At 39.0% G+C, this 19,052-nt stretch overlaps 1 protein-coding gene across 1 annotated transcript in view; it reads left to right on the top strand.

Annotated features, from left to right (window-relative positions):
• The window catches only part of TOMM70 (translocase of outer mitochondrial membrane 70), a 64,383-nt gene extending 45,663 nt beyond the window's left edge, over positions 1 to 18,720 (top strand). Inside the window, exons 5-12 of the mRNA XM_049858655.1 lie at positions 5 to 153; positions 2,730 to 2,940; positions 6,207 to 6,341; positions 8,083 to 8,190; positions 9,234 to 9,350; positions 11,108 to 11,205; positions 12,213 to 12,335; positions 14,893 to 18,720. Coding sequence (XP_049714612.1) covers positions 5 to 153; positions 2,730 to 2,940; positions 6,207 to 6,341; positions 8,083 to 8,190; positions 9,234 to 9,350; positions 11,108 to 11,205; positions 12,213 to 12,335; positions 14,893 to 15,046 — 1,095 coding nt within the window. The 3' untranslated portion in view covers positions 15,047 to 18,720. The remainder of the gene's footprint in view (positions 1 to 4; positions 154 to 2,729; positions 2,941 to 6,206; positions 6,342 to 8,082; positions 8,191 to 9,233; positions 9,351 to 11,107; positions 11,206 to 12,212; positions 12,336 to 14,892) is intronic.
• Positions 18,721 to 19,052: the final 332 nt, after the last annotated feature.

The raw sequence follows: 19,052 nt of genomic DNA, 5'->3' as shown, positions 1-19,052 counted from the left end.
TCAGAATCGTGAACCTCTGATGCCATCTCCACAGTTTATCAAATCTTACTTCAGTTCTTTCACGGATGACATCATTTCTCAGCCCACACTTAAAGGAGAGAAGTCTGATGAAGATAAAGACAAAGAAGGGGAGGCTCTGGAAGTGAAAGAAAAGTAAGTATGTCAAGCATGATGTCAGCTTAATGTTCTGTTTTTTTGCTACCATGAAATTCCCCTAGAGCCCAAGTGGCCTCTGAATCATCTCTAAAAAAAAAAAAGAAAAAGAAAGGTTGCGCACTGGGCTGCTAACGGAAAGGCTGCCGGTTTGAACCCATCCAGTGGCTCCACAGGAGAAAGACCAGGCGATCTGCTGCTCTAAAGAAAGAAAACCTTGTGATGGGGCAGCTCTGCTCTGTCACGTGGGGTTGCTGAGTCCGAGGCGATGGTACCTAGCAACAGCAAACCCGGAGTATACGAAAAAAACAAAAACCAAACCCATTGCTACTGAGTCGATTCGGACTCACAACAACCCTATATGTATGATATTAATAAAAATACTTTCTAGCATGTGTCTGTTAGAACTTCAGAGTTACTTCTTTGCTGGCTTTAAGCTTTACAGCCAAGCCTGCCCTGCTTTAATAGTCCTACATTGCTGTTTTCAAGAGGACTCCTTCCTAGCGAGTCAAGTTGTTAACTGCATTTGAATAAGTGGCATTGAGTTGAAAATTATTGTGTAGCTTAACGTCCCAGTGTTTTAGTGGAGGGAAGTTTTAATTTATAAACTGTCAGATGTGCTTAGGCATGCTCAAAAGAGTGAATTTCTTCAAGGTTTTTTCTGTTTGCCTTGAAAAATGATAGTCTTTGGGCTTCTTGTGTTTGGTCCTGTAGAGAGCTGAAACCAAAGTACAGATGCTGTGTTTATAGCTGCAGTGATCAAGTGATGTAATGTAATATAAACCATCCAGCCCGCTTACCCATTTATATGTAGCCATACTTGTGCTTGGCTGTTAAAGTTAGCTCTGTTTAAAAGATGGTACAATATTATTACCAACATGACTATTTTTCATGAATTTGGAAGATAGGACAATATTGTTCCTATAGCAAAGCGTAACTGGTTTTGCATCCGTAGCTTATTGGAGGATTTGGGGAAATGAATTGCTTTTGATTGCTCTATCTCCCAACTTTCTTCCATCATTGGCCATCTTTTAGTTAAGGATACTATGTGTAATTGTGCCAAGATGCTAAAAATATACTCAGTTGATACATAATCTTTCAGAACATTGTAGTTGGGAAGTAAATATTTAAGATGTCATAGCTTTTGTGACAGTAATGTCAGTAATTTCCTCTTCTGGTTAGGAAATAAATAGTCCTCATCCCAGAAAAACTGTAACATAGTTAATACCATTATTCTAAAAGGGATCACCATGAGTCTAAAAATCTATTTGAAGGCAACGAACAACAACAACATACTGAGAAGTGGCACGACATAGCTACCTCTCACCAGAATACTAACTGGATTGGACCAAAGTTTTTTAATTCCATTTTTGTCTGAGCCTTAGTGTCGTCATCTTTAAAATAGGGGTAACAATACTTACCTTACAGGGTATTGTGAGGTTAGAGAATATGTATGCAAATACCCAGCACTTATGCTCTCGATTCGACTCAGCGGCACTAGCTTTTCTTTTTTATGCTCTCGATAGCTAGGAACTATGATTACCTCCAGTCTGATTTAATAACTGCTTTTATTTTCTCATCCTGCGACCTCAGGAACAAAACTAGGGTGCAGGGAACGTCAGAATGTAATTATAGGAAAGGCTGGTGCAGGGTATAAGATTTTGACCAACATAACTTTTCCCTTAAGTTACTTGCCAGTTTTTTCTACTCATGGTATAACAACTGAAGTGAGACAGTGTGCTTTAAATTATAATGCCTTATATTTAGAAGACCACTTAAAGGTCATCTAGTCTAAATTTCTATCCATCATAAACATATCCCTTCTACAAGTATCCCAATAAAAGTCATCATCCTGGAAGAATAAGATGTGATAATGTGCTCATAATTATGTAAAAAATAGAGAAGAGTGTTTTTTAAAGTCCTATTTGATGGAAGAGTCTTCCTTTAAATTTGCTTGTTTGGTGCATCCTAGGTCTGTTCTTTTAGGTGAAACAAGAACTGATAAACCTTCCTTATAAGAGCCGTGGAGACACTTCCCCCTTCCATTCGTGGTCCCTTACAGGCCATGCTCCACAACAGAGCCGAGGGATCTTTACAAGGCGCGGCTGGGTCGCACCTCCTCCCTTGTTTCTGTGACCCTACCGCCTGATTGTTTCCTGCTTCTTTGTTCTGCTGTTAGTCGTTGAACAATCCTACAATTGTCGAGGGCCGCTGGTGTGCCACAGACGCGAAGGTGGATCAGGCAGGGTTCTTACTCCTGGAGCAGATCAGTCTGTTGGTTTGACGGGCTCCTCTTCTCATGCAGCTGAACACCTGAGCCTAGATGTGAACCCCAGTTTCCATCACTGACTCTGCTGTTCCCTTGTTAAAACTTTCTCCCCAAGGCATCGAGGAAACCTCGGTCTGCAGCAGAGGTCTTCACCTGCCCCAGACTCTGCTCCACCCAGGCCGGTAACCGGGGAGGGAGAGTGGGCAGCTACGTATATCAGGCGCACTCCGGTTTTAGAGTTTAAAACTGGAGAATTTAGAGTTCAGTCCTCTTAGAAGTAGCTCCCTGTGTTTGTTTTTATTTCCAGTTCTGGGTATTTAAAGGCCAAACAGTACATGGAGGAAGAAAACTATGATAAAATCATAAGTGAATGTTCAAAAGAAATAGATGCCGAAGGCGGCAGACACAGGGCGGAAGCGTTGCTGCTGCGGGCCACCTTCTACCTGCTCGTCGGCAACGCCAGCGCGGCCAAGCCGGACCTGGACCAGGTCATCAGCCTGAAGGGGGCGGACGTCAAGGTACCTTTCAAGATGGCATCAACGAGTATGAGTGAGTGTGGGTGTGTGCGTGAACGTGTATGAGTGAGTGTGGGTGTGTGCGTGAACGTGTATGAGTGAGTGTGGGTGTGTGCGTGAACGTGTATGAGTGAGTGTGGGTGTGTGCGTGAACGTGTATGAGTGTGGGTGAACGTGTATGAGTGTGGGTGTGTGCGTGAACGTGTACGAGTGAGTGTGGCTGTGAAAATGAGTACATAAAAACGTTTTTGGATGTGGTTTGCAAAAATGTTCAGCATTCAGTTGTCATTCTCCAAAAGGCTGTGGGTGCAGTGAAACTGAAACATAAATATCACTGATATTTGTGTTTCGCTAGGAAATGAAAAAAGATTTTTTTTTCTATGGCACCTGATAGCACCAGCTTCTTTTCCTAGCCACTGCCTGCTGTATTTGGTATTGGGCTATATTTGGGTAATGGTAAATGTGATACAGCAGTGCTACAAGTAATGCAAAGAGATGGAAGTTGTCAAGGCGTTGATTTTATTTGGGACAACACCCATGGAAGCAGTAGTCAAGAAATCAAACGACACATTGCATCGGGCAAATCTGCTGCAAAAGACCTCTTTCAGTTGTTAAAAAGCAAAGATGTCATCTTGAAGACTAAGGTGCACCTGACCCAAGCCATGGTATTTTCAATCACGTCACACGCATGCGAAAGCTGGACCATGAATAAGGAAGACTAAAGAAGAATTGAAGCCTTTGAATTGTGGTGTCGGCGAAGAATATTGAATATACCACGGACTGCCAAAGGAACGAACAAATCTGTCTTGGAAGAAATACAACCAAATGCTCCATAGAAGCAAGGATGGCAAGACCACATCTCACATACTTCGGACATGTTATCAGGAGGGATCAGTCCCTGGAGAAGGACATCATGCGTGGTAAAGTAGAGGGTCAGCAAAAAAGAGGAAGACCTTCAAGGAGATGGATTGACACAGTGGCTGCAACAGTGGGTTCAGGCATAACAGCGATCGTGAGGGTGGCACAGGACCAGGCACTGTTTCGTTCTTTGGGCACAGGGTCGCCCTAAGTTGGAACCAACTGGATGGCACCTAACAACAACGTAGGTAAGGCTGTAAGTAGCCTGCAATATGTAGTACCAGCTTATAAAAACTTTAATAAGAATAGAAATGTTTATAATATATTCTGAAAGATTTTATATTACACGAAGGAAAAAAGCCCAGGTTCTAGAGATATCTGAAATGTATATACGAAAAGGTTTTGCAGTTGTCGCGGTTAGAACAGCTTTCTGTTTTCCAAGTGTTCTTAATGTATATGTAGTTATTTTTGTAATGAAGATTTAGGCAGTCTGTTGAATTATGTGAGCTTAACCACTCAGTTATATTCCTTACTAGTTTGTTAGCATTTCTGTGGCCTGTTTCCTCATTGAATTAAGTGAACCCTGTAGCCTCTTCCATCTCCAAATGAATCATTCAGATATTTTGGTGAATGTAAAGGTTGTCTTCAAAGCCTAAGTATTTGTTAACAAATTATTTTAGCATCTTGTAAACAAATGTAATTTGAACTGGGTATTTGTTAAAAGTTCCTTTCAAAATAATATTGTCAGATTGAAGATACTCTAGTAATATATTTAATGTTTTATGCTGATTTTCCAGATGACTACAAACATCATACTCTGTTCTTGTGTGTTTTTGTTCTAACTGTGGGGAGCATTCTTGTTTGTTTTATTAAGGAAGACATTTATATGTAGTATTGCTATGAACAAAATTTTGGAGACGAAGCACATTTTTTGTTGTGTGATCATGAGTTTTATTTTACTTTTTTCATGTTTCAAGAAATGTACTTTATTATATAGTATAATGTGAGGTACCATTTTACTCAAGTGACATTCAAACACATGAAAAATGGTTGCATGTACCACGCCCATTAATGAAATCATTCCATACAAATGGTTACACGTTACCAAGTGGTTCATAAAAAGTAAATTAATGAGGGAAACAGTATTAAAATATTTCACAATCATTACTAGGTCCAGCCTAACCACTTTTTATAAATATTCATCTACAAAAAAATGTGCCTCAAGAAGGAGTTTTATTTTTAACGGGAAGTTAGTAATGTGCCTATCATACACCATGTACAAAAATTAACTCAAAATGTATCAGAGACCTAAATGTAAAAGCTGAAACTTAAAAACTCTGAGAAGAAAACATAGGAGGAAATCTTTATGGCCTTGCTTGCGTTGGGTTCCTTAGGTATGACACCAAAAGTTGAAACAACAACAAAAAACAATAGATAAATTGGACTTCAAAATTAAAAATGTGCTTCAAAGGACACCAGCAAGAAAGTGAAAAAACAACCCACAGAAGTGGAGAGACTGTTTGCAAACCACATATACACCCAGAATATATAAAGAGCTCTTACGGCTCAATAATAAAAAGACAAATGACCCAAGTAAAAAATGAACAAAGAACCTGAATAGACATTTCTCCAAAGAAGGTATACAAATGGTTGGCGAGAACATGGAAAGATGTTCAACGTTAGGTGTTGGTGAGGATGTGGGGAAACTGGAACGCTCATACGTTGCTGATGAGAACGTAAAATGGTGAAGCCCTTTTGGAAAACAATTTGGCAGCTCCTTGAAGAGTTATACATAGAGTTAACATATGACCCAAGAATTGCACCTAGGTATATACCCAAGAGAATTCAGTATATACGTGTCAGCACAGAAATGTATAATGAATGTTCACAGCAGCATTACTCATAATAGCCAAAAAGTGGAAGCATCCTAAATGTCAACATCAAATGATAGATAAATGGATAAATAAAATGTGATATATCTATACAGTGGGATATTATTTGGCCAGAAAGAATGAAGCTCTGATATATGTAACATCATGAATGAACGTAGAAAATATTAAGTTAAAGAAAGCAGACACAAAAGGTCATATACGATTCTGCTTGCATAAAAGGTCCAAAATAGACAAATTCATAGACTGAAAGTAGGATGTGGTTTCCAGGGCCAGGAGTCGGCGAGAGAGGGCATGCAAGGTAATTGCTAATGTCTATGGGGTTTCTTTTTGGAATGGGGAGAATGTTCTGGAATTAGTGGTGATCAGTGCACAATTTTGTGAGTATACTAAAAACCACTTGTTTATTTTAAAAGTTTGAGCTTTATGGTATGTAAATGTATCTCAATAAAGCTGTTATTTAAAAAAACTAAATTGGAAAAAAGAAGTAATGAGGGGTCTTTTCTCATTCTGGGTGTGTAGCTTCGAGCAAATGCTCTCATCAAAAGAGGCAGCATGTACATGCAGCAGCAGGAGCCTTTGCTGTCCACTCAGGATTTTAACATGGCTGCCGACATTGATCCTCAGAACGCTGATGTTTACCATCACCGAGGACAGGTGAGCCCGCTCTCTTAGCTGGAGCTCTGGCCTCTGGGTCCAGGAATTTGATACCACTTTAGGGCAGGTGAGCCCCTTCTCTTAGCTGCAGCTCTGGCCTCTGGGTCCAGGAATTTGATACCACTTTAGGACAGGTGAACCCCTTCTCTTAGCTGGAGCTCTGGCCTCTGGGTCCAGGAATTTGATACCATTTTAGGACAGGTGAACCCCTTCTCTTAGCTAGAGCTCTGGCCTCTGGGTACAGGAATTTGATACCATTTTAGGACAGGTGAACCCATTCTCTTAGCTGGAGCTCTGGCCTCTGGGTCCGGGAATTTGATACCATTTTAGGACAGGTGAGCTCATTCTCTTAGCTGGAGCTCTGGCCTCTGGGTTTGGGAATTTGGTACCATTATAGGACAGGTGAACCCATTCTCTTAGCTGGAGTTCTGGCCTCTGGGTCTGGGAATTTGGTACCATTATAGGACAGGTGAACCCGTTCTCTTAGCTGGAGCTCTGGCCTCTGGGTCCGGGAATTTGATACCATTTTAGGACAGGTGAACCCCTTCTCTTAGCTGGAGCTGTGAGCTCTGGGTCTGGGAATTTGATACCATTTTAGGGCAGGTGAACCCCTTCTCTTAGCTGGAGCTCTGGCCTCTGGGTCCAGGAATTTGATACCATTTTTGAGAATTTCTTCCAGTTGCCTTGTATCACTTCTGGTATCTGTACATGAAGTGTCACAGTGGTTTACAGTCTGGGTTGGCCTTTATTTAGTCCCATCTTGAACATTTTACCTTACAATTTTGGTATTTACTTATAAAGAAAGAGAAAAGAAGGCTAAAAATGTTGGCTTTCCATTCAAGTTTTTTTTCAGGTGTTTTTAACTCAGGTTTTTAATGAGTAAAACATAAGTAACATCTACTGAGCATTTTATGTGAATGCTAGAATCAATAGCAGGATATGTATGAGCGTCTTGCTAAAGAAATATTACCCTGGACTGTCCAAACAGAACTCCCAAAAAATCTTCTCAGTCCTAGGAATGGAGTTTTGTAACAAACATACTCGTTTTTTTTTTTAGTAAAAATATATCATGAAGAACAGTTCCCAATTACAGCCTTACCTGGGGAAGCCTGACTTTATAACCTGCCTGATTATCATGGCTTCTTGGAATGCATTATGGTGGGATACATGGGCGGTCTGTCTACTCAGAAAAGCTGAGGTTCTTTTTAATGGGAAATTTTACTGAATATATTTGTCTGAAGGATAATTAAGAAGTATCGGTATAATATCTTAAAATTCTTGACATTTGGATCCTTAGTGGTAATGTCTTAAGTAAGATAACTATCTCATGTCTAATAGGCTTTGAAACTAGAAAAGTACAGAAATGTTTAGTTTTCTAGAAGGAGTTTCTTGCTTATAGAAAAAATAAAATGAAACCTACTGCCACTGAGTTGATTCCAACTCATAACGACCCTAAGGATGGAGTAGAGCTGCCCCATAGTGATCAGAATTGCAGTGAAAAGATGGTGGGTTTATTGTACTTTTTAAAAAATTGGATACCAGTTTTAAGTTTTAGAATCTTTCCTTTCAAATTACAGGATATTCAAGCTCACTGTTTCTAGAAAGTAACTCTATACTGAATAATTACTACATGCCTAGCATTGTGCTAAGCTATGGGAATAGAGAAGAGCACAATGAGTGCTTACTTGGTGCACATATTATTTGGAATTACATTAATTTATATATATTTTTTTATTCTTAGCTGAAAATACTTCTTGATCAAGTTGAAGAAGCAGTGGCAGATTTTGATGAATGTATCAGGTTAAGACCTGAGTCTGCTCTGGCACAAGCTCAGAAGTGTTTCGCATTGGTAGGTAATACTTTCTTCTCTGTTTTCTAAATATCATTTTTATGTCTCCGTGTTAACAAAAATGAGAATTCATTGTCTACGAAATCATTCCCTTTTTTCCCTAAAGGATGACTACAGCGGGAGGTACATGTTAGTTTAGGGGAAAAGTGTGTATGTTGATTGAGATACAGCTCCTTTAGTTCTCTGGATGTTTTCTGTGAGTTAATCTGAATGGGTGTTTGTCCCTGATTTTACACCCCCTACCCAGCACCAGCACAGCTCTCCTGCTTCTCACCATAAACCAGTACAAAGACAAAAGCTTGTTGAGGAAACACTCTGCAGTCCTGACACCACATGCCTGTCCTCCCATCTCTCCTTTAGAATGCCACTTCTTAACAATATTCAGAAACACAAAGCTGAAAAGGAAAAGACAAGTCCATTTCTAATGAAATGAGATACTTCCAGTTAGCCCCATAGCCTTGAGTACTGTAAGAATTTTGCTTTTAAAGAAAGAAATTGGGTCACAAACAGTTAAGAATTATATTAGAAATGAAAAAAAGTTGTTAGATAAGTGTGGTTTGTAGCACTATTCGTAAAGTGATAGTAAATTATATCAGATTTAAATCCCCCTATTTGCTGTTTTCACTCAAAGTTGAGGGTTTAACTTCTTACAAGTTAATATGCCCTCTAGAGCATCTTGAATCTGTACAGTGGAAGTGAAGTCCTAATTGTATATAACCTTTTGCCCCCTCCTCTTGAGATATTTCTTCATAACCCTTTGAGATGCAGCAAATTATATTAGCAAATCACCTGATTTTCTGGAAATATTTATGTAATATTGTGTGATTAAAATAAAATGAAACCTACTGCCACTGAGTTGATTCCAACTCATAACGACCCTAAGGATGGAGTAGAGCTGCCCCATAGTGATCAGAATTGCAGTGCAAAGATGGTGGGTTTATTGTATATTGATCTGCAATTCTGATCATTATTCCCGTAACGTGTTAACGTTCCACGAGTTTTGAGTTCTTGATTTGAAAGGCCTGTTTTGATTTTTTAAATAGTATCGCCAGGCATATACAGGAAACAATTCTTCACAAATCCAAGCGGCTATGAAAGGTTTTGAAGAAGTCATAAAGAAATTTCCAAGGTGTGCTGAAGGCTACGCACTATATGCCCAGGTAATTGTGATTTTTCAAAATTTTTTCAGTTGCAGGTCCTTTTTTAAAGAAATGCACTCACATGCCAGATCCTGGTGTGAAAACACTGCTTCCCTACTTGCAGCTACAGTGGAAGCAGATGGCTTTGTTCCTGCTTTGATTCTCCTGGCTCTAGGGTGGTCCTGAATTACCCCATGAGGGTCTTCTGTTACACAGTTTGAAAACTATGACCTAAATTCATAATTTGAGAAAGCTTAAACAAAGCATTTCCATCATGACTGCTTTTGGATTGGTTTGCAAAAAAAAAAAAAAAAACCATTACTTTAAGAAAACTTCCTGTATGTAATTGGCAGTGGAAATGTCCATGGAAAGGGTTTTTGTCCCCTGCTTTATCACTGTTCTTTTAAGTGGTGAATAGGCTGTGTAACAGCCTGTTTTATTTTTTCTTTGGTCTTTTAAAATAGTTAAAATTATTCTGGAAGTATTCCTTGGTTTAGAATTGAAGCTGTGGGAAATAGGATTTAAGTTTGAATTATTTTAACTTTTTAATTGTAGTCTGAAGTCCTTGAAAAGTTATTAATTTTAAATCATCCATTTAAATGAAACTGATTAGCTTCTTAGAGCCACAGTTACATTTTTTTCCCTTAAAATAAATTATGTCTGAATGATTCTGTTTTCTCCCTTAGCTTTTAAAGTTGAAAGTTGCTTTTGGTGTCTACATAAATCAGCCACGTCAGTACTTTATAGTATATCTTATATCTCATTTTTTTATTACAAAAGAAATGGGTTTTTTTCCCCTCACAAACCTCTCCCTAAACCACTGTTAAGTTTGTTTGGATTTTAATTTCCTTTATGCTGTCTTTAGACATCAGAAAACTTTTGCAAAGACTTTGAAGGTTTACTATGAGAAGACTGATTTGTGTTCAATCTGTTATTTTTAGGTTTACACATCAGTGCATTAGGGTTTGAAATCTGGGGTATGAAATAACCTAGAAGGTCTTTAACCTTAGTTTGAAATAATCTTATCTATTCAGTCTTTGTTCTTACAATTCCTAGACAAGGTGGTGATAATAAAAAACTACGTGTTGGTTGGTGACTACATGCTCTATTGAATTATTTATTAAAAGCATGTACTGTATAGTAATTTTATAGAATGTATGGAAGTTAGGACACATGCACATTATAGTCATGACATTTGTATTAAATAGGGGATACTCTTGGCTTTGTGCCTTGCACTAATTAGTAACAAACCAGAAGGTGACGGCACATATCATTGTCATGGAATTCAGAAAGACGTTTTTGGTGCAGATTTTTATGAGGAACCAAGAGTGAACGTCACCTAATAGCTTTTGAAGAAGCCAAGCAGGAACAGCTGTTCTGTGGAACTTTCCTGATTGCACCTGTCCCTGTCACTGTGCTTCCTTAAACCTGGTCTGGGCTCGCTTGAGCTGTCTTCCAATCAGCACTAGCCTTAGTATAGTCTCTTTGCACTACAATTTCTCTCCTTTGATCCCGCTTCTAATTTTTTCTACATTGTATATATATTGTTACATATAATGTAACTTTATACATATATACACATATATAGAGATTTATAACGATGCCACCTTAAAACCCCAATAAAATAACTAAGATGTAGCATTTTATACCAGTTTGTATCTCCCAAACATAGTAATTTGGTAATGAATGGATAAACGAAGTAAATTTTAATAAGCAGTATACTGTAACTGCTTAGGTTGACAATTACCTTAATATAACTGAAGTATCTCCTCACATAGGCATTAACAGATCAACAGCAGTTTGGTAAAGCTGATGAAATGTATGATAAATGTATTGATTTGGAGCCAGATAATGCCACAACATATGTTCATAAAGGGTATGTATTTTTGTGACTGTTTGATCCAATAAGAAATTAAATAGTAATAAAATGGATTGTCTTTGGCCATTGAGGAAGCGAACTGTGGCAGAGAAGCTATCACTGAAATTAATTGATAGATTTCTTAATGCTTGTGGAAGTTTCACTGTTCTTTTTTTTTTTCTTAATTTTACTTGTGTTTCATTCTTATACAGATATTGGTAAATGTACTATTTTCCCTTTAGGTAAAGGGTTTTAATTTCAACTTTGAACATCCTGTCAGATGTTACTTGTATCAAAAATAGGAAACGTGTATAATTTTTCCCTGTCCAATGGACTGGAATTATGAGAAAATTCACTGAAATTTATACAAAGTAAAGTATTCAGTGATTGCTAGGTGAGTTAGTAATAATGTCTAGACTGCTGGACTTTTTTTTTTTTTTTCCTATTAAGGATCTAATACTGCAGAGCCACTATAAATTGAGAAGAAAACACCATTTTATGCTAATTATATATACACTCAGGCGCTGCATGACATCCATCCAGGTGATTTCTGACCACTTAACACATCGAGGGCCCCATGAGGTTATATATTGTACCTTTCTATGCACGAAAAACACTTCCAGATACACTAAAACATTTTGGACATCACAGTACAGTAGTAATGTTTTGATGCGCATTGCAAAGTAGCGCCCATTTGCTACCATGAGCCACTGTATGTACTACAAATTTTTCATATAATAGGCTTTACTGGTGTTGATTCATAACTAGAGTTGTACAACAGTTGGATTTGCATAGCCTAGGGACTGCTTGTATACGATATGGTGTTCACGCAGCATCCAAATCATAGAACGTCCTGTTTTACAAAGTGTAGTGTGGACAGTCAGCAACAAATGAGTGTGCTGTTTTTTTCCCCCTTGTAAGTTAGATTATAAATTGATTAGGGGCAGAAATTGAATCACACACTTGTATTCCTACTGATACTGGGCCATGGAAAGTCACATCTAACTGCCTTTTTGCATTTGCAGTTTACTTCAGCTTCAGTGGAAGCAAGATCTGGATAAAGGTTTGGAGCTTATCAGCAAGGCGATTGAAATTGACAACAAATGTGACTTTGCATATGAGACCATGGGAACTATTGAAGTGCAAAGGTAACTTCTAGAGTCTGTCCCTGGGAAATTTTTGACAGCTCCGTAGACTTTTCTTTCTTCTCATTACAGACATGTTCGTGTCAATAGCCATTAAAATTTTAAGATCTTGATACAGTGTGCCTTTTGAGGCAAGCTTCGAGAAGCTATATTACATTGATTTTTCTAGTTTTATTTTCCAGTGGAGAAGTCACACTCATAAAAATTGTTTCAGCCAAGCAGATGAATTAGAGTAGAAGGCTAGCCAGGCTGATGGAAGATCTGTCTCCTGGTCCAAAGAAGCATCCAGCCAGGTTACTTTGGGCAAGTTGCAACATCTTCTCTGACACCTGTTCATTTTCCTTAACATCGGGGTTCAATAAGATGATTGTTTTGTAACTCTGAGTTCTATAATTTCTTGTTTAGTATAAATATGATTCAGAGTTGCACTTGAGATCACCATTAAACAGGTGAAAACTGTTTACACCATGGAATTTATTATCATATACCAACTTAATATTATTGTTGCCATTCATTTGTGTACCTGCTCTAGGCCAGGTACTAAACCTTTTAGGCGCTTTCCAAATATTTCAATTAGGCTTTACCCCTCATCTTCATAAAGATAGAGGTTATATGGTTCCCAGTTTAATCGAAGAGTGCAGACCCTGATACCCAGATTGGCTAAGCTAACAAGGTTACACAGCAGGCCAGCAGTGGAAATAGGATTTGAGCCCCTGTCTCACTGATGTCAAATTAACTGTTCTTGCCACTGTCACTTCTCAGGAACTGGCATGAGTTAATTCTCTCTTTCAGTCTTTCCTGTGTCCTATCCCTGGTATGGAGTAGGCAGGATATATGTAGGGTTATGAAAATTACTGTGGTTCTTTACTGATATTTCCATGTAAATTATTTCTTAGTTGCTGATTTGTTAATTTGAAAAAAATATTTTCATACTAGACTAAGATAGGGTAGTTCTTAATCTTTTTTAAGCAAAGCTGTGGACTTTTCTTAGAATAATGCACATAAAAACACTACATTTAATTCAAGGTGTTCAAATATCCTTGGTTATGGACCCAGATTTAGGGAATTGGATGGAATTTTATGTGTTAATTGTACTTTAAAGAATTCATTCTAAACCATACCAGATAGATAAGGACCCCTGGTGGTGCAGTGGTTAAGTGCTCGGCTGCCAACTGAAATGTCCTAAGTTTGAACCCACCAGCTGCCTCATGGGAGAAAGATAAAAGATGTGGCGTGGTAGTCTGCTTGCATAAAGATTACAGCCTTGAAACCTATGGGGCAGTTTTGCTCTGTCCTATAGGTTCGCTAAGAGTGGGAATGGACTCGCTGGCAGAGGGTTGGTGTGGTTTGGATAGATGGTTGGATGAATAGATGGATGTTTGTTCACGTGTTAATTGTACTTTAAGGAATCCATTCCAAATCTCACTTTACAAATGGGTGGGTGGATGAATGGATGGAAAGACAGAACTCCTGATTGTCCTAGGATTTAGCAGATCTGCTACCTGTCTGCCCATATATTCTTTAAAAAGTTACAGTTTTTTAAATGTCTAGCATGTAGCCATACATTACAGTAGGAGATCAAAGAAAGTCACTCCTGAGGCACCTCTTATGTCTTAGAATCTAACTGGAATATAAGGTAGACACTTAAATATTTGTTGTATGGTCACATAAATACATGCATATATGGTTACTTTAAAAAGCTTTTGGTTCTTGGCAGATGTATAAAGCCTAACCAGATATAGACCATAAGAGATAGATTGTATCTTACTGACCAAACATATATATAAATAAATAAATAGAAAAATAAAACAGATGCTTATCACCAGGCATTGCGCCAGGTTCTGGGAATTGAGAGGTGTTCACCACGGAGCTAGTAAGACTGTGCTGGAGACAAATGTGTATCTCTCTGACCATGCATAGAATGACAGTAGAACTATGGGAACACTGGACAGGGAGCAGCTAATTCTGCCCAGTATAGCAAAGGGGAAAGTATAATTTCATGAGATTACATTTGAACTGAGCTTTAGAATGGTGAAGATTTGACCAGGCCATGCAGAAGGGTACTAAGTATGTGCAGGTGTGGGCGTACAGCACAGTCAAGGAACTACAGATAGACAGACATGGGGTGAGGAGATGGTGGTAAGAGATGAGACTGAAAAGAAGGTGAACTGGCACAGATCTGTGCAGGTAAGGTCCTTGAGTGCTCCTTGGTTCTCTGATGTTACGTCATTGTTCTCTAAGAAGCCTCTTGATACAGCAGAAAGAAGCAAAACTTTGGAACCAAATAGAATTATGATGTTAAATAAATCATTTCTCTAAACTTGTTGGTATCTATAAACAAAGAATATAAAAGGAGGTATTAGTACGCACATAGTAGTAGTAATAGTAGCTAGCATTCAGTGAGTGCTTTGTGTGTGCTAGGCCCTATTTTGTTGATTATAAAGGAGCATTAGAATCATAGGGGAAACTTAGTGGTCAGACTCCATGTAGCATCACTGACAACATCACTGGATACTGTGAAGTGTTTGTTGAATCTGAGACTGGAATGTTGTTCTTTTAGAGGAAACATGGAGAAAGCCATTGACATGTTCAACAAAGCTATCAACCTGGCCAAATCGGAAATGGAGATGGCTCATCTGTATTCCCTTTGTGATGCCGCCCACGCCCAGACAGAAGTTGCAAAGAAATATGGATTAAAGCCACCAACATTATAAAACGGTGGGGAGGAAAATGACCCTCTTTTTAGAAGACATTTACCCCCTCTTCAACTGAACCCTACAGACACTGTCCTGAACTGTGTTGAATGGTGGAACTTAGTAACTCCAATTGTGGTGTTGTCATTTGTTACATCCGTTTCATGTGTAGGTGTTGTGGGAGTGGCTGTCGAAGGGAGTTTGCAGTGCTGCAGCTTTGAGTCCCTGTGCAGTTAAAGCTTAAAGCCTGGGAAAGGGTATTAAAGTTGCAGAGCACCAGCGACAACTGGCCATGCAAATAAAAACTTTGATTTGTCGATCTGGGTTTTTTTTTCCCCTCCCCCAAGGGAAGGGGTGGGGGGTGATTATGTTCTAGATGATTTTGTCTGTGTGTACATGTATGTGTGAATAATATGTGAGAATTTTACAGTATGTTCGTGTTTAAATTAACATAGTAAGTGCTGGAAAATAGATTTCTTATGTTCAATTAATCCCTTTTAGTAGATTTTGTTTTTTGAAGGAAACAAAGTTTAAATGGGGATTTTGTTTCAAAGACAGCAAAATTGAGAGGTCTTTTCAAACACTGTCAGCATGCACACTTCCTCTGACTCTGCAGGACTTTAGACTCAGTGACAACTGTTAACCCTTTGATCCCCCTTCAGCCCTAATGGATAATGTACATTGTTCTTAAAGTCCACAGTAGCCAGTTTTTATACAGTAAATTATGCAGAAGCAAAGTACTCCGATTGACGTGTGTGGCGGAAACCTGAGGATCAACGGGAGAGTGGGCCAGGCGAGAGTGAATGGGGGTGTGTTTATAACTGTCTGTCGCTGTGTCTACTGCATGTGGTAATAGTGTACTTTGTAAAGAAAATGCAGGTCGGTTGTGCGTATAACCTAAATAAAGATGGTGTGTGACAGATGGAAGTATTTAATTAGCCTAAAATTTCTAATGAAGAAAATTTGGTTAAAGGTTCACATCTAAAAAGGATCTAAGTAAATCTTAGGGCCAAAAGCATAGTATTTCCTGAAATTACAAGCTTAGTGCTTCAGCTGTGGCTGCATGTGCTTAAGGAACTTGAGCCAGTACTTCCAAAGCTGTTGAAGATGTGTGGAGTGCTTTTCAGTCTGGAGGTAAGCTTGATCTCTAAGGCCTAATTGCCATCTCCAGGTCTTCACTAGGGATACAGGCAGCAGGTTTTTTGGGTTTTTTTGTTTGTTTGTTTTTTGCTTTCATTTTATCTTTACCCCACCCCCTTACTTAGAAATCACTTTCTGATTTATTTCCAGTTGTCACTTTTATAGGCCATCCTTTTGCTTGTATGCTGGTTTTTTTTTGACGGGTGCAATTGTGTTCTGGGGGGGGGGCCGGTGTTTTAGGATATTCCACATTAGGGTGGGAGTATTTGAGTGTGAGTATAATTTTTTAAAAAAGCAAACTTTCAGTTACATTTTTCTGGAAATGAAATCTAATTATAGGTTACAGTGCTGGGTGTAAAGGAGCATTTTACTTCTCTTTAAAAGAGTGCTTTATCCTATCGAAACCAAAAAGATTTTATCTACAAATAGACTATCTTTTTAGAAACTATTAGAAATGACTCCCTTCCAAAGTCAGAGTCTTTGGGAAGGGAGCCTCTGACTAGTTGGTGGGGGACGTTAACATAATTTAAGATGATCTGAGTAATGGAAAGTTGGAGAGCTTTGCATTTTAGTTCGTAAATTACATACCGACTGTGGTAAGCCCTGAATACAGAAATGTTCTACATCTCCAAATGACCTCTGACTTAAAAAAAAAAAAAAGTTTTTATTTGCATGGCTGTATTTACATTAACACTGACATTTTCTTCTACTCTTCTCCCTTCTGACTTCTTGGAGTTGGGTAGAAAAAAAACACCCAAAGGAAACTGAAGCATGTGCCATTCAATGCTATCATTCCAAATCCTCATGGACTTTACTGCTTATTCTGAACAATTTTGAAACTGCACTGAAAGCCGCATCTGTCTGTATCTTTTCTTTTGTAAATGACATCATATGTAAATTCATCAAATAAATATTACATTCAAGGTTTTCTATTTTTTTTTTTAATGGAGGTAGGTAGTGTTGGGTAAAGGTGGAATTGGATAAATTTACAATTATTCTCTTGGCTCAAACTAACACTGAAAATATTCTATGTATCGACTCCACAGCAACAGGCACATATGAAGCAGAGAATGTGCTGGCGTGACTGGCCGGGTTGCCTGGACTGCTGCGCTCGAGCGGGAGTCCCTGGGTGGCGCACACAGTTAACGTGCTTGGCTGCTAGCTGAAAGACAGGAGGTTCAGGTCTGCCCAGAGCGGCCTCAGAAGAAAGGGCTGGTGATCTGCTTCTAAAGATCAGCCATTAAAAATCCTACAGAGCACAGTTGTGCTGAAACACATGAGTTGGAATCAACTGGACAACTGGGCTTGGTCTTTACCCTTGAGTAACTGTGGTATGATAGGGTTAGGTCCCAAAACAATGGTAAGAAGTTTTGGTTTTAAAACACAATTCAGAGGGAACTTTCTGGCCTCTGGGGACTCAAATTGTTGCTTAAAAGGCACTTTGTCCCTGTGGAACTCAACCAAGTATTGTATTTTTTAAGGGTTTTTATAAACAGGAGATCCATATACTTTAACTTTTGAATATAAAATTTAAAAAAAACTTTTGCATGTAAAAGTAATACCATAATTACCCAAGGCAGTGCTGGGTAAACTGCATTGTACGGCCTTTGTATTCATAAGGAAATAGGTTAAGGGTGGTGGTGGAGGGGTAATAATATATTTAAGTCCTATCATCAGTCCTCTGTTAAATTGATTTGGGAACAAAGTGATAACTTGAATTATTTTTGCCAGGCCTTAACACTGTGATAGGACAAATAATGCCCCCCCCCCCCGCCAAGATACTCCCATCCTGGTCTGGGGACCATGGTTTCAGGGGACATCTAGGTCAATTGGTGGTCAATTGGCATAACAAAATTCGTTAAGAAAATGTTCTCCATTTTGGTGAGTGGTGTCTGGGGTCTTACAAGCTAGTAACAGCCATCTAACATACATCAATTGGTCCCAATCCACCTGAAGCAAAGGAGAAGAACACAAAAGACAAAAGGAAAATATCAGCCCAGGCGACAGAAAGGGCGACATAAACCAGAGACTCCAATCAGCCTGAGACCAGAACTAGATGGTACCCGACTACCACCAATGACTGCCCTGACAGGGAAAACAGAGAGTCCCTGATGGAGCAGGAAAAAAGTAGGGTGCAGAACTCAAATTCTAGTAAAAAGACCAGACTTAATGGTCTGAGACTGGAGGGACCCTGGGAGACATGGCTGCCGGTCTGTTAGCCCAAAATCGAAACCATTCCCGAAGCCAACTCTTCAGGCAAAGACTGGACTATAAGACATAAAATGATACTCGTGAAGAGAGTGATGCTTAGCTCAGGTAGATATATGAGACTAAATGGGCAGCTCCTGTCCGGAAGTGAGATGAGAAGGCAAAAAGGGACAGGAGCTGGCTGAATGGACACGGGAAATCTAGAGTGGAAAGGAGGAGTGTTCTGTCACATAGGGAGAGCAACTAGGGTAACGACAATTGTGTGTATAAATTTTTGTATGGGAAATTAACTTGAACTGTAAACTTTCACTTAAAGCACAATAAAAATAAATATATCCCCATCCTGATCTCTGGAATCTGAGTGTTAACCTTACATGGCATAAACAGACTGTACAGGTGTGATTATATCTTGAGATGGGGAGATCATCCTGGATTATCTGGGTAGGCCCTAAATACAATCACAAGTGTCCTTCCTTAAAAGGGAGGCAGAGGAGCATTTCAGAAGAGACAGTGTGACTGAAGGCAGAAATTGGAGTAATGTAGCTGCAAGCTAAGAAATGCTAGGAGTCTCCAGAAGCTGGAAGAGGCAAGGGGTGTATTCTGTGCTTGAGCCTCAAGAAGGGAGCGTGTCCCTGCTGATACCCTGAATTTGGCCTGGTTAAATGGATTTTGGGCTTCT

The sequence above is a fragment of the Elephas maximus genome, chromosome 18 (assembly GCF_024166365.1).
Source record: "Elephas maximus indicus isolate mEleMax1 chromosome 18, mEleMax1 primary haplotype, whole genome shotgun sequence".
In the NCBI taxonomy this organism is placed as follows: Eukaryota; Metazoa; Chordata; class Mammalia; order Proboscidea; family Elephantidae; genus Elephas; species Elephas maximus.
This window is presented reverse-complemented; position numbering and strand designations above follow the sequence as displayed.